We start from the raw sequence: 15,494 nt of genomic DNA, 5'->3' as shown, positions 1-15,494 counted from the left end.
AGCTTATAAAGGCATTATGAGAAGCTTGTCAGCCTCACTCTGGTCAAACTCAGCACAACTCTCCCTGGGTTTTAGTCTTTTTTGAAATAAACAAAGTTTTGACTTTTAGAATATTAAAAACTTACCGGGAGGCCACTGGGGATTTGCTTGAACTAGTTCCAAGCGGTGTAGCATTGCACATCACAATACTGTTTAATATTAAACTATTGTCAACATAGACATGCTGCACTAAGTTAGCTTGGTTGGTGATTTATTCACATTTACTGGCATGGTAAATGTGGGAGACTGAAATAAAGTTCTGACTCCTTAACATTAACTTTGAAGAGGTCCTGAAGCCCAAATGTGTGTCCATTCCTCCAATATCTATATTCCTTTAGTTCACAAGGGTCCACCAATCCACCAATCCAAGATGTGAATATTATTGCGTATTATCCATCCTAAGTGTGTATACTAACTGTGTTTGTCAAACAAACCACTGTTCTTTTGACATATTTTCTCATCTTCTTGGACCCCTTGTTGGGTATGCAAGTTTTTTTTTACCTTGCTGGTAACAAAATAAAAATGTCCCCCAGCTTTTCAGCATGTTTTTCAATCTGGGAAAGCCCCAACAGTACAGCATATGGTCCCAATTCATGTATCTTTGTAGCCGCCATTCTGCAAACTTTAAAGGTATTTTTTCTCAAAATCATTGCTCGATCACAGTCATTATGTAATGTGACAAATTTTGGTAAACATTTAGAGTACAAAAACAATAATGACGTCAACAGAAAGCTTAAAATGTTTTCTGTCTGACAGTTTCTGGGTCTGGACCCAGATGGAGAAGGATGACAAGCTAATAACTGAGACACATTATGGTCATTTTGCCAACAAGGGAGATATATCATTGTCCCCTCAAATCGCCTGCTGGTTATTGGCAGGATAAGTCTTAAGTATGTAATTTCACCCAAAGTGACCTGAGTAAAAGAGTGTGTGTGGTGTGTGTGTGTGTGTATGTACCCGCTATCTGTAAAGAGGAACTCGAGGTGAGTCATGTAGACCTCCCACAGAGGAACACTGTAGCGCTTAGCCAGAGACAGAGCGATTCTGTACACGTCGTCCTCCAGTGTCCTACAAACACACGTAGAGAAGAGGAACATAATGATCAGATTTCATTGTACTGAAGCAGTAAGAGCCATTACTCCCACTCATACGCTTAAGTGGTATGAAAAATGCATACCAAATAAAGCAAATCCAATTTATGTGTGTTTATTTCTAACCACAACCTCCAGCAGACAACACAATTCAAAGTGCCGTCCTTCAGCTGAGGATAAGTGTCTCTCCCTACTTACTCTGTGAGTCCGAGGATGGTCTCCTTCTTGTAGTCGGCGTCGGAGCTGAAGCGCTGGACGTCCACTCCGCGGCCCAGCCCCTGTAACACCTGGGCCTGGGTGAAGTCTGTCAGGCGCTCATTGTACACATGCAGCTGGTTGATCAACTTCTGCAGCTCCTCCGGCCAATCCGAATACGCAGACACATGCTGCGTGACCAATCGAATCAGCTCCTTGGGGTCAGCCTATGAAAAGGGGAATAAATCTTATGTTTACACACAAACTGCTGCTGAATGTGTTATTTCATGCTGGGAGCCTCACAGGGTAAAAGGATATGGGGCGGACACGCTGCTAAAAGCCACATTTGGTAATCCTAAGAATTATCATCATACAAACTTCTCTGAAGAAAAGCAAATACAAACTGGACTTGTAGATCCCTGCACTATTACAACGGGGGAGTGAACACACTGACTGCTGATTTTAACTACTTAAATCTTTAAAATGTCTTCCAGCTTGCTATTTACCATCGTTTATATTTGTTCCAGTCCTTTCCATTGAAAGCTCCGGCATCGTTATTGAGTTCATGAAAAATTATATATTAAATCACGGCTATTCAACATGCGGTCCGCAATCCATAGGAGGTCCTAGGAGTTACTGCAGGGGGGCCATCTAAATGATGTTTAATAATTTTTTTAAAAGTTTTTTTTTCCTTAAAAAATTAAAATGTCTGAAAATACACATTTACATGAAACCAACATATAATGAGCATAGATAAACTGACCTATTCATAAAAATGAATTTAAAAAAAAAAGAGAAAACGCATTTAATGTACAGAAAAAAACACTGATGATTACCAATGAGTCCTAGTCAAATTAATTTATTATATATATGAATCCGTCAATGATTATTTTAACAGCCTAGTACTGTAGGCATATAAAGGCCACCCAACACATTATTGTAGGCCCAATTAATATGCATTTCAAAGTTATATATGAAGTAGGGGGCCCCTGCACTGTCTCATTCAGCTAAAGGCCCCGACACACCAAGGTGACGGTCGGCCGTCAGTCAATATTGAGTCAAGGGTTAGCGTCTGTCGCCCTAGCCGCTGCATTGGCTCCTGAACTATTGGCCCTTGTCTGCTTTTTTTAGCCAATTCAGCATGTTGAGGAGATGGACGTGCCTCTCAAAGAATAAAATCACTCTGATTGGCGGTTTTAACTTAACACATGGGAAAAGATATGCAAGTGAGGTGTGAAAGGGTTCTCTCCCCATACCCTTTCTCATGCCCTGATCCCCTTTAGCAGCCATTGTCTGCAGGCTTGATTAGGACAGCTGTGTCCTGTTAGTCAGACTGAAGCTGTCAATTTAGTGTTTTCTCTGTATTGTACTCACTGAAATGACTCAAAACTGGGTTTTTATAAACCAGGTCTTGTGTTTGTTTTTTATATTTTGGTTCTTGTCACCTGGTTAATATTTAATCAGCATGTTTTGCTCTTTGTTCACCAGGGCCATTGTGATTGCTGCAGCCTGGGCTGACGAGAGAGGGGGAGGGCTCAGCAGCCTGAGTCTCTCTGGCTGTGGCTGTGATCAGGCCCTGGTGACAAATTGGGAATTGGGGAGTGAAGATCATCTTAGGGGTATCAATAAAGTAATCATGTATAACTGTTTTAAGTTTTGCCAGCTGATTACTGATATTGATCTCTAGGATGAATTTAATTGTTATTTCCCTCTCCTGGTTTACCCTACCCCTCTGAAGTGAATGAGTCCAATTAGGGTGGGACCAGGAGGGGTTATCAGGACACCTGGGATTTGACTGGAGTGGAGGAGTCTTTTTCAGTTGTTTCCCAGGACTTTTGCATTTCAGTTTCTGTGGCATGTTTTGTTAATAAATGCCTGTTTTTTGTTTGTTTTTTTTGCACGGACCTCTGTCTCACAAACTTCTTTATCTCCAGAGCCAGCTAGCCACACGAAAGACAATCCCACATTTTGTAGAGGTGCTGTTAGCAACCTTACATGAGGAAAATAAAAAACTGCTAAAGTCATGAAGGAGTGAGGTCAGAGCAAACTTGTTATATTAAGTAAGATTGGATTTTTTTTGTCATTGAGCTTTTTGGGGAAGAAATGTTTGACGGTAGTTTGTGTTGTTGTTCACTGGCACATGGTAAAACTGCTTTGTCCTTTCAGCATCACATTGTGTTGGTAATGTGCCAACTTCCTTTCTACTGTCAAGACGGTCTTACAATTTCCCTTTTGAACTGGCAAATACAGATAGCCTCCGTCTGTTGGTATGAAGAGTTATTTCCTCTCACGCAGGGTCAGAACATATGTGTTGGTTGACCAATGGCTGTAGTCTTTGCGGTGTGCTCATGTGTAACTTTATGGTGACGGGAGGAGATGCAACAGTTGGCTTTCGTCATTACACAGTTCTTTGATGTCAGTTTGATGTCTCTGTGTCTTAAAGGGTCCACAGCCTAAAAATGGTGGAAAACCCTGTATTAAATCATGTTGTAAAGAATAAAATTGGGTTTTGGTTTCAAGTTCAAAGATTTTATGGGAGTAACATAAAGGGGGTTCTCCTCAGTTTTGGGGTAATTTTTTTAACCTGGCATTTTTGACTTAAACCAGAAGTATAAAATGCCAAATCCACTTTTCAACCTATCCACACATAAGTACTTCTAAACTCTTTAACTGTGTCTGTCCTCATCTCCAAAACTATGGCAATCAGCAAACATCCTTTACTAACTGGTATATACTAACATTAAGATTAGCTTGAGGAAATGATATTGGAGAATGACTAATAAAGGCAGACGCAAACATTTGTTTATAATGTCAAGTATTAACTTTTAATACCTGGTAAATACTGAGAAACCATGTGCAAACATAATGGAAATATGGTTAATGTTAATTTCATGCCCATCTGCTGCCATTCTTCACCTCTTCAGTGAAATGGTAGCTCGAGTGACATTTAAAGTCGTATTCTTAATCATGGTTTATTTACTGCGGCTTTTTCCATTGCACTTTATTGAATTTTGTATTTAATCAATACACATACTTTTCTTCCTCAGCCAAGCATAAAGAGTAGTGCTACCTGTATAGAGCCTTACAGAAGGTGTACTGCACTTTAAGGCATAAGCAAAATGTCCTTGAAGTTTAGTATTTTGTAGTTTAGTGATTTTAATGGTGTGTAGAAAAAAAGCACATATTGAGTTGCCTGATTTAACTCTGGTGATGCTGTCATTGTTTTCCTGGAAGCTGAATTATACAAGTTGTAAAAGTCTGTCTAGTATAGTTGGTTTTCAACCACCTTTTTCCGGCGATTTTGAAAATTACAGCCATTTTTGAAAATAGCCTCATTAGTTCATCATGGCAGCGCAGCTGAAGACCTGTCAAGTTTCCAGTTGCACACAGTGCAGGGTGTTTGATGCCCAGTGTGTCACAAAATTCAATGATATACCTTCAAGAGTAAGCTTGGTAATTTCTTACGTGGACCCCATTTTCCCATGCTTTTGTGTAAAGCTGACTAATAAAAAAACATTTTTGTAAATCTGTCTAGTATGGAGCAAGAGGACTACAGGCATCAGCCGCGAAACAGGCTGCAATGTAACCACTCAGGACATGTTTGCATCATCAGTTTGTGTCCACTAAAAGTCCTTGTTTTTGCTACTCAATACGTTTACATGCACAGTTAAGTTGAGCGGCATTTACAGCTGAATTAGGCTATTTACTACTACTGTCCTTGTCCCAGTTTACAAGCACCAGGGGAGAATTAATTTATTAACAGAAGTATGTCTAGCAGTAAGTGTTATGTTCCCTTTCAGCTAGTAGCTATTGGACCTTCTTACAGCTGACCAATTATGTAACATACCAAACAAGTTAGAAAGCAGCAAATGGATTGCATGTCAGACGGTGACATCTTGTTTTGTTTTCTTCGGTTCTTCTTCTTTTACTCTGCCTGGCTTTCTCCTACAAATTTATGCTGGTTGACTTCAGGTCAAAGCCAGCCGTGGGGACTATGGAGCATGCGCATCAAAGAGTAAATCGACTTCCAACTGCATTATCTAGGTGTGTTAGTCCAATTTGAGAAAGTATGATTTCCATTGGACTAACATGTTTACATGTATTTTTAAAGTCTAACATCATTTAAATGTGTTTTTATTAGTGTCTGACAACATTATGGAAAGGGTCCCGACAGAGACAGACCTTTTTGTTTAAGAGTAAGATCCTTTTTTTAAACCAAAAACAGCCCCAAAATCACTATCGCCAAACACACCAGACTCGAATAAACAGTCATTTTAACGTGTACAAAGCCATATTTTCACATCTTACTGGATGAATTAAGGGTATCAATTAAAGTCTGAGTGGGTGATCATTGAAACGGTGGAAAGGCAGTTTTTATGGGTTTTTGTCAACTTTGAATTGAGTGTGTTTTATGATGATAAAACTACAGTTTATTTAAATGGAGTGCGGTGTGGCTGGCAATGGTGACTTTGGGGCTGTTTTTGGTTTAAATAAAGGACTTTACTCTTTGATAAAAAGGGATGTCTTTGTGGAAATCCTTTCAAAAAGTTGTCAGACATTAATAATAACTATCAGAGCCTGTTAGTAGCAAAAACAAGCTCTTTTAGTGGACGTACATTGACAGTGCAATCATGCTCCAAATAGTTACTTTGCAGCCTGTTTTACGGCTGCTGTCTTACTTCATACTGGGCCAAATTCAAAAACTGTTCTTTCCATTAGTCACTTTGATTCAAAAGCATGGGAAATTGGGGTCCAAGTTGAAAAATATCTTACCCTTTAAGGCTCATGATTAAACTAAGTGACACACCGGGCTTCAAACACCCTACACTTTGTGGTATTGAAAACTTGACAGCTGCTTTGCTGTGAAGAACTAATGAGGCTATTTTAAAAAATGACTGTAATTTTCAAAAATTGTCTGTAAAAGGTAGGAATAGATCAACTATCCTAACCTAACTTCTGCAGCTTGTACAATTTTGCTTCCAGGAAGACACTGACAGCATCACCTGAGTTAAATAAGGCAACTCAATATGTGCCTTTTCCCCTGCACGCTGGGAAAATACGGGTAAATGTATCAGGAGCCATAATTGCGATGGTGATTCAGGCCTATGGGGAATTTGACGGTGGCTACACATTTATGATTGAGAATGTCATGCGCAGGGAGCGGTAGGTGAACGTTGTATCTCTCTCATCACCTCTGTTCTAATTAAATGAGCTCCCGAATTTGGTTTTTGGCATCTTGTATGCTGTCGCCCAGCAGGATGAGATGGTTTATTTGTTGATCTTATTTGCATAAGGTAATTATGGCTGCTGGAAATGTGTGCGCTTGAAAACAGAGGTGTGTGTGTGTGTGTGTGTGTGCGTCTCTTGCTGCTCTCAGTATGTGTGTGTGTGTATATGTGTGTCTTCAGATGTGGCCTTAGCGGCAGTCATGGTGGCAGATTCACAGTTCAAAAGCGGGACAGGAGGGCGGGTGAGGAGAAGAGGTAGAAAGAGGGGAATATTAAAAGTGCAGAGGGGGGAAGGAAATAAGCCAGGAGATGGGAGGAGGAAAGTAATAAAGGGGAGAGGAAAAGTAGGATGGTATTTGTTAATGCTGGCATCATTTTCAAATTTTTCAGTCGAGGGAGAATGACATGCAAAGGAGAACAAAGAAAGACAGAAGAAAGTCTGCTGGAACTTTGATAGACAGGCTGATGTTTGAAAAATATTATTGAAATAAGTCTTTCATGACAAAATACTGTTTGCATTCTCTTTTTTTTCACTGTCTGTCATTCATCTTGTCCTTTTGGCGATCTGGATTATACCCTCCCTTATCTCTCCAAACACTACTGTTTCTCGCATCTCTCAAATCCCCTCCTCCCTCATTACTGATGATCTCCAAAATCCGTCTTCTTTCTAATAAGTATCCCATTTAGTCTTCAAATTTACTAAAGACAACACTCATTCCTCGTTTTCTCTTCATCTTATATAATTACTTGCTTATTTAATTACAAAGTCTCTTAAAAAGCCACTTATACTCTTTCTTCAAAGGGAAGGATGTATAAACTGTATGTCAAGTATAATTTCAGAAGGTAGTGTGTGATGTGGCACAGCTGGGAGGAAGCCGGCTCTCTCCAACTCCCCCTGCAGCTATTCCACCGATGCCACAGGCTCTTTTCTCTGCGCTCCCCTCCTTCCTGTGATGCTGCTTAGAGGGAACAGTGTGAAAATAAAAAGTCTACGTCTCCTGCCTCAAATCTTTTCAACCAAATTGCTCTCTCATTTTCACTCCTAATTTCCCATGTTGTTATATATCTATCACAACCGTGCCCCAATAAAAATCCCTATTGCCTTTTCCCAAAGCTGCGTGGTTAAAATCTGTAAAATGAAACATTTATAAGGGAACTCTTTGAGTATGTCAGTTATATCATTGTGATTAACCAAATCTTAATGTTGCATCATACAGAGTTGTTTTTTCCCCTTTTGCCACCTGCTGTTTCACCCGCAGATGCTAGCACATGAAAAACTTTCACAGACTGCTGCTGCTATGAAAAGTCGCATGAATACGAATATCGCAGATGTCGGGCTCAAACTTCTTCTCTCCAAAATTGCTATTTTTCAGGAATTAGAAAAAACGCTGTGTTTTTAAAAGGATCCAATGACAACAGGGGGTTTTAGAATACATTTCATTGGTTGAGAAACAGTAAAAGCCACTGATAGACATAGAGTGGGGCCAATAGAATGAATTTATGACAACTGCAATGTTATTAGTTTTGCAGATAATCTCACAAGTAGATGTGGATATTTTTCACTTGCGGGGAGATACATTTGACCTACTCTTGGTGCTGGGACGATAACATTTCACAAAGATTCATCCTCTGAGGAGTCTGAATTGCTGTAGCAAATGTCATGAAAATCTTCACAATATTTTTGGGGGATATTTCGCTAATAGCCAAAATTGCCAATCTCACATTTGTTGACAGAAAAGTCAGGGGGATGCCAAAGTAGGGTTAGGTACAAAACTACTGTACTTTCAAGAGTACATCTAACAAATTACATCAGTTCTATGAGTAAATATTGATTAAATTAATTGATGATTAATTTCTTTACCTAAGAGCACATCAAGATGAGAGTGTGTAGCGTACCAGCTGTTGGAGCTGATTACAGTCACTCTTGTAAACAGAGACCAGAAAAAAAACGGGTTACAGCCGGAACGCAGCACAGTTGCACAAGGTAGTTACCTTCCCTGTGTCTACACCGCAAAGGTGTCAGCGTTTTTCACTTGTTCATCTCACACATTAGATATCCTCTCATTTTAATCTGAGCATCTGTCTGCACCGTCTCTGTGCAGGCTCAAATCTCATGGGCTTAACCGCGACCTGAAGTGTTTCTTTACCCTTCAAGTCTTTTTTTTTCCATAATATACTCATAAATGAGAGGTTGTTACTGAATAAAAATACACTGAAAAAAAAACATTTATCTGCATTTTCCAACCTAGGTGGAGCAGAGTGTGCTGCTTTTGTACAGAGCCAGAGAACAGCACAATCTGCTCTAGTTTGTAAACCCACAGAGCCTCCCTTAACTTTCGCCCAGCAGCTGGAAGTTAAGACTTAGTTTTTACAGGTGCAATTACATTTTTGTTATTACTGACAGAGTTAAATATCAGAAAAAGTTACCATCTGGTACTGGTTCCTGGTACTGCTGGAACCAGTTCAATGTGAATGGTATCCAACTTTACACTCACAGAATCATCCACTGGGGACCATGAATGTCAAAGAAAATGTTGAGTACTTGCTGGCATTAGGACAGTCAAACAATACATTTTTTAAATTGTGATTAAGTGCAAAATTTCAATAGTTAAATGTGTTTAACCACATTTTTTATCATGTTTTAAATCCATTATTCTTACCAGATTGTCTTGATTAAGAATCAGATGCAGAGGTCGAGGTACCCCAGTGAAATTGCCATGCCGTTTTTTCCATTTCTAAAATTTAGCCTAACTTTGGAGTGGTTTTTGGCCCCCTCACTGAAAAGCATGACATGGTTGGTATAACTGGATAACCGTATCATCACTCTAGCTTTAGAGCTCAGTCCTGTACAGCCTCTTAAAGACAGCAATGCCAGTCATCAATTAACACAATTAAAAAAGAAATAAAAAACCCTGTTATGTATGGACCTCATATTACAATTAACATGTTAATGCTGACGGCCCTAGCTGGGATATTTCAGTCTGGACAAAAGCAGACTAACGGACGGGCTAAACAGCATTGCTTTCCCTGGAGCTTCACCTCTAATGCAGCAAAAAAGCATGTATCCTTACTTTCTCTTCAGTCTGGCATCCCATCAGAGTCATGTATCCATAATACATATTCATTGCAACAGTGTGACGATCAAAATAGTCAAAATCTGCTTCACATTGCTTCAAAGGAGAGGTTTGGTTTTTAAAGGGTTAATGTCACATTCTCAGTTATTCATTATTCAGTGTGTGTTATCATCACATCATCAGTGCCACACACAAGCTAATTTTAACACATTGTCTCTCTGTCTGTCTCTTTGTGAGGTAAGGATCACACAGAGGTTATAGAGAAACAGCCTTCCCTCTGCGGAGTGTAAGCTAGTAATGATCTTAATGAGTTGTGTTTATGTCATGCCTAACACTTAGCTATACAGTCAGTGGCCTCATTAGCACTAATTCGGCAAATGGTGTATACAGTATGTGCTCATAATTAGGAGGAATGCACAGGGGAGAGAAACCCGGCACCGATTTTAAAGGAATAATCATTCCATAAACAGGCTCGGCTGCACTGTGGGTCATAATACACCATGAAGGGGACTGATCACAAGCAAGATACAAGCCTGCCATGAAGACTGCAAAGACACGAGCAAGAGGAGCAGGACTGACTTTGCACAGTCAATCCAGTGCATCTAATCAAAGGATTGGAGACTACGTGGTCTAAAACCCTCCCTGATAACTGCAACAGTGCATTAAGAGTGCATATTTTTCTAATAGGGCCCTTTCTGCAGCTACTCTGCTCTACAGGGCTCCCTTGGGTGAAATATAGACTGCTAATGATTGTGGTACAAGGGTACAGTTTGTACAAGTGCACAATTTGTACAAAAAAAAGAGGAAAGCGAGGCCATTGAGTTTGCAATGCTTTTTCTATGATGGGGAAGTCATTCAAACTAACTCATTATTCCGGTCAATTCAACAACAGAGAGCTGGACGCAGAGGTCCGGCACATCCACGGTCAGCTCCCGCACAGCCGGCAGCTTGATTCCTGTTGTGGCCGTGAATTGGAAAAAAAAACACATCTGCGATGACCACAGGCAATACAAAATGTCGCTAGATGTAAGCAAAGTGCATTTTTATCAAGCAAACTAGATTCTATTAGGGAAACGCTTTCATCTTTTCTCCTAATACACTTTCCATCTGGTGAGTGCTTCAGTAAACTTTATCTTTCCAGTCTGAAAACTGTCCACACTGTTTAGATTTCCTTCAGGTTGAATCTAAAAACAAATTCATGTGAAATATTATTTCTAATTCACTGACTCCAGCTGTGTATGTGGACTGAGAGTAAAGCATCTAAAAACAATTTATAGCGGAGATACTCTACTTAAGTCCTGCGGGCCAAATCTGGCCCCTGATAGCATGCCCGGTGGTTTTCCAACCATTTTATAATTCACATTAAAAAAATAAGGTGATTCACACTGGGAATTGTTTTTGTAATTTTGCTATATGTAAGGTGCCAGAGTGTATAAAACAGTGTCAAAATATCATGAAAGTGTCAGTGGAGGATCCCCCACAGCCCCCAGATAGTTGTCCTAGCTAAGCACCTAACATCCTAAAATCCCCAAAATATCCTGAAATCCTAGAGATGTTCTAGAAATCCAAGAAATGTCCTATATCCAAGAAATGTCTTCAAATTCTAGAATTGTCCTAAAATCCCAGAAATGTCTTGAAATCCTAGTAATGTCCTAAAATCCTAGAAATGTCTAAAAACCCTAGAAATGTCCTGGAACCCTGGAAACGTCCTAAAATCCTAAAGTCATCCTAAAATCCTAGAAATATGTATGGGGATGCTGTGACTGGCCCCTGGCATCCTGTCATTTTACAAAAGTGGCCCCCAAGCAAGGCAAATTGAGTTTCCCTGATTTATGGGCTTTTATTATGAAGGGAAATGTCGTAATGAGATGTTTAAGGAACTAAGCAGTTTTTCCGCATGGTGTCTTCTAGAGTCACTGTGTCCACAGCACAAGTGTGTACGTTTTAAATGCATGTTTGTGTGTGTGCAGCCAGAGTGTGAGTGATCAATACTCAGTGAGAGAATGGCGACTGCAGGCGAAGATAAATGGTTGAGTGAAAAATCTCAATCTCTCTCGTCAGCACATTGCTGTGCAGTGGGCTGCACATTCACGGCCACAATTACACCAAGCACGCAAGGACGCACTGAAACACTGACAAGTGCAGGTAAACAGAACTTAACACTTACATAAACACAAGGCTATTGTGCAATATGGTGTAAACACCACCAGCAGAACAATTACGGCAAAAGAGCGCCTCGATTTCGCAAATGAGCACTTTAGTTTGTATAATGAAAACTTCCAGTGCAAGCAAGTGGAAATCAGCTCATTATGCCTTGGGGAATAATGGAAACCCAGCATCCGTGTCATTGAGCCTGGTGCTGCTCCGTCATGCCTGGGAGCCGTAATCGGATGGGAAAGTAACAGTTAAAGACCTTGAAAGTCAATAGTGGGCAACAGAATCTTCAAGAGGCAAAAAGCTGCACGTTGTAGTGTGCTGTAGCCAGCATTGCAAGACAACTAAACAAGACTAAAAGGACAATATTTCAGTTCACTTAAAAAGCTACAAAATTAGATAATATACATGAGTAAACAAGCTACAACACCTTGAGTATTAATGTAATATTGTGAAAGATATTAGAGTGACTCTGGGACCGCTGGCTTATTTTCCCACAGTTTAAATACAAATGCTAAATGTGAATCAGCCTCAAGTTAACCACCAATTTTGGTAAATCTTCTGAGTAAAAATATTTAGGAATACATTTAAAGAGCATTTAAAGGATTAAGGTGATGCAGGGAGAGAGGTAGAAGAAAAATAATTACAATTCTAAATTAAATCTGGATCATTTTCATTTTATAATAACTTGGTTTACTTTCATAGTTTTGGTCATGGTTTCTATTGGTTTTGACACAGTATGCACACCAATGGATTACTCAGTTCTGGGGATGTGGCAATGTTGCTAAAATGTCTGACAGAGCAAAAAATCATGAGCAATAAAAACATCAGGAAAGTGGCAAAGAAGTGAATGTTGTCCCAGATCATACTTAAAGGGATAGTTTGGGAAACCAGGAGCACGCCAACCACCAGCAACTGTATGTCAGAGACAGACTTTACATAAGTATCTCATACAGCCACACTTCAAAAATCCCAAACTATCCCTTTAAGTACTTCTTAATTTGGAGGTAAAACCAGATTTCAGAAATAAGTCCTCATTGTGCAGGAAGTGTGTGTGTATTTATATCAAAACACGGTAAAACTGCAGCAGCAGGCCACCAACCCTGTTAGACGGTGATATTTGGTTGGATTTAGGTTGGGACATCGGGTGACCAAACTTAAATATCAGGACAATGTCAAATGCCAACATCAATTTGACGCAGAATACGGATGACAGATGGCATTGACATTTTGTTGGTTTTAGTTGGGTTGTAAAGTAACCAGTTTTTTTTCCAAATGTCTCATACCAACATCATCTTAAAATAGAATAATGATATTTGGTCGTACGTATGGAGAACAAAGCAAACGTCTATATAACTATCTGACTACATATGTTTCTCTCAACACCTGACATTCTTTAAGCAATGTTTTTTGTTGTTTCGTTTTTATTTAACACGTTTATTTTTAATTTTTTTAGTCTCATTTACAGGAAATGTAAACAACCAAAGTCAAAAAACAGACTATAGCAAAAAATGAAAAGCTGCTGGTGCAACTTATTCAAGATTACTTACTCAAGATGTCACATAGTCAGTGAACACAAAAGTGCTGGTAAAGAAAAGACAAACACAGTCACTGATTATCTTTGAAATAGTCAATTAATGGGCCCCATATGCTCAAAAATTTATTGGATTATTTAGTGTTTTAGAACCATATTCTCTCCGTTGGTATGATTATGATCATTTCGTTGAGCCATTTCTGAAAGCAGAGGGGTGTAGGAGATTTCCAGCTGGTTAGAATCATCTTCTTGGCAGCTACCGTTCAGAGCATCTATGCCAATTGTTCCTCCGTCTTTGAGCAATGTTGCCACATTCCCAGATCTCTCACATGGTGAGAATTAGTATTTCCAATTGGCCAAAACTAATGATGGCTAAAAAAAAAAAAACAAGAATAAACCTGTCAAAAAACTGTTTTCCTCTAAAGGGAAACTTCTGTATTTTTCAAACTGGACTCTATTTTCTGATGTTGTTGTCTCCATGTGATTAATGAGAACAACATTTCTTTAACTGTTCCAGTATTGACTGAGAGCTATGCAGCCGGGAGCAGCAAAACAGGCTGCGATGTAACACTCTGTGAATGTTTAGGTCCATTTCAAGTGTTTTTGCCACTGACGGCCTCAGATTGTTAACAAGTGTCTGACAACTTGAAAAAGATCCCTACAGTAACAGACCTTTTTGTTAAAAAGTGAGATCCTTTTTGTTTAACCAGAAACAGCCTCAAAATCACAGTTGCCAAACCCACCAGACTCCACTTAAATAAACAGTTATTTTAGAGCCAGCATAGATTCACGTCTAACTGAGTAAATTGAGGGTTTATTTTAACCAAATCAGAGTTGGTGATTGGTGGAACAGTGGACACATGAACCAAGATGGTTTTATTTAGTGTGTGTTGATGTTGAATAAGGTGTGTTTTATGATAATTTTAAAAATCACTGTTTATATATAAATGAATTTGTTGTTACCATTGGTCACTTAGATTGAACAACATGGGAAAAATGGTTTCACGTTGAAAAAAAAAAACAACCTGTATTTGTCGTTTAAGAAGAAGGGAGTCAGCGTGTTCTCGCTCTGTTATTGTGGGTTTCCTTCCACATAGGTTTTGTACTCTATGTTACTCTTGTGACTGTCCTTGACCAAAATCCTGACCTCAAAACTGAAATTAGTCCCCAGGCTACACTGTGGCTTCCCACTGCTGATAAATAGTTACAGTAGGAGGGTCAAACACAGAAGACACATTTCCCCCACAGAGATTAATAAAGTACAACTTAACTAATGTGCAGCATAATGCATTTCAAACATCAATACACTGCCGCTGATTTAACTGGGATGCGTTAGTATGACTGCAGTTAAGCGATGACATTAATGTTAATGTTACTTTAGCTTCTGTCTCACACCGACTAGAAGGTCCACAGAATTGTTTAAAATCAGCTCCTGTTAGCTGTAATGACTCAGTGCAAATCGTGGTTCTGACTGCAAATCTTTGATGGTCTTGTTTCTTTATAGTAATTATACAAATTAAGTAATGACAGTGTTACACATGTTGTGTCTAAAATTTTAATAGTGACATTAGGAATGCGCCAATTTATCAGCTGCACATCATAATTGGCCAATATTCACCTTGTTGAATGTCATCGGCCTATCGTCAAATAAGATGACATTCACATCACATCACATCAATTTTGCGCTTAAAAACCAGAGGTGAACAGAATATATATATATATATATATATGATAGTGTAATGATGGCTGAATGACCTAAAAACTGTTCATTTTTATATAGTACATATTTCTTTGTTTCCCTGGCACAAATGGGGGAATACATGACAACAAAAACAAAATAAACAACATCACAAAACGTCAGTGTTGGCTATCAGACAAATTGTTATTTTAAACACTGGTAGCGGTATCTGCCCAGAAATTCACAGTCGGTGCACTCCTAACTGAAATGTGACACACCATCTTTTCTGAGGTAATTGAAAATTTTTTAATGCTTAGACAACAACCTGGTAAACACATTTTGCATGTGCTCAGCTGATGTAAAGACGTGGCAGTGCTGATTAGATAAGATAGCTAACAACATGATTGATGCATTGGAAAATCCTCCCTAAAGGTATATATATTCTAACACGTGGTAACTATGACACATTTTTACAATGGGGGTTGATGCTGAGTTTTATTG

The 15,494-nt window shown here is 39.2% G+C and overlaps 1 protein-coding gene across 1 annotated transcript in view; it reads right to left on the bottom strand.

The window, feature by feature from the left end:
- Positions 1–15,494, bottom strand: part of nbas (NBAS subunit of NRZ tethering complex) — a 220,608-nt gene that overhangs the window by 92,823 nt on the left and 112,291 nt on the right. Inside the window, exons 42-43 of the mRNA XM_042503247.1 lie at positions 1,329–1,552; positions 997–1,107 (exon numbers count right to left, since the gene is read on the bottom strand). Coding sequence (XP_042359181.1) covers positions 997–1,107; positions 1,329–1,552 — 335 coding nt within the window. The remainder of the gene's footprint in view (positions 1–996; positions 1,108–1,328; positions 1,553–15,494) is intronic.

This window comes from Plectropomus leopardus, chromosome 16 (genome assembly GCF_008729295.1).
Source record: "Plectropomus leopardus isolate mb chromosome 16, YSFRI_Pleo_2.0, whole genome shotgun sequence".
NCBI lineage: Eukaryota > Metazoa > Chordata > Actinopteri > Perciformes > Serranidae > Plectropomus > Plectropomus leopardus.
The sequence above is the reverse complement of the archived record's forward strand: the minus strand, read 5'-3'. Positions and strand labels throughout refer to the sequence as shown.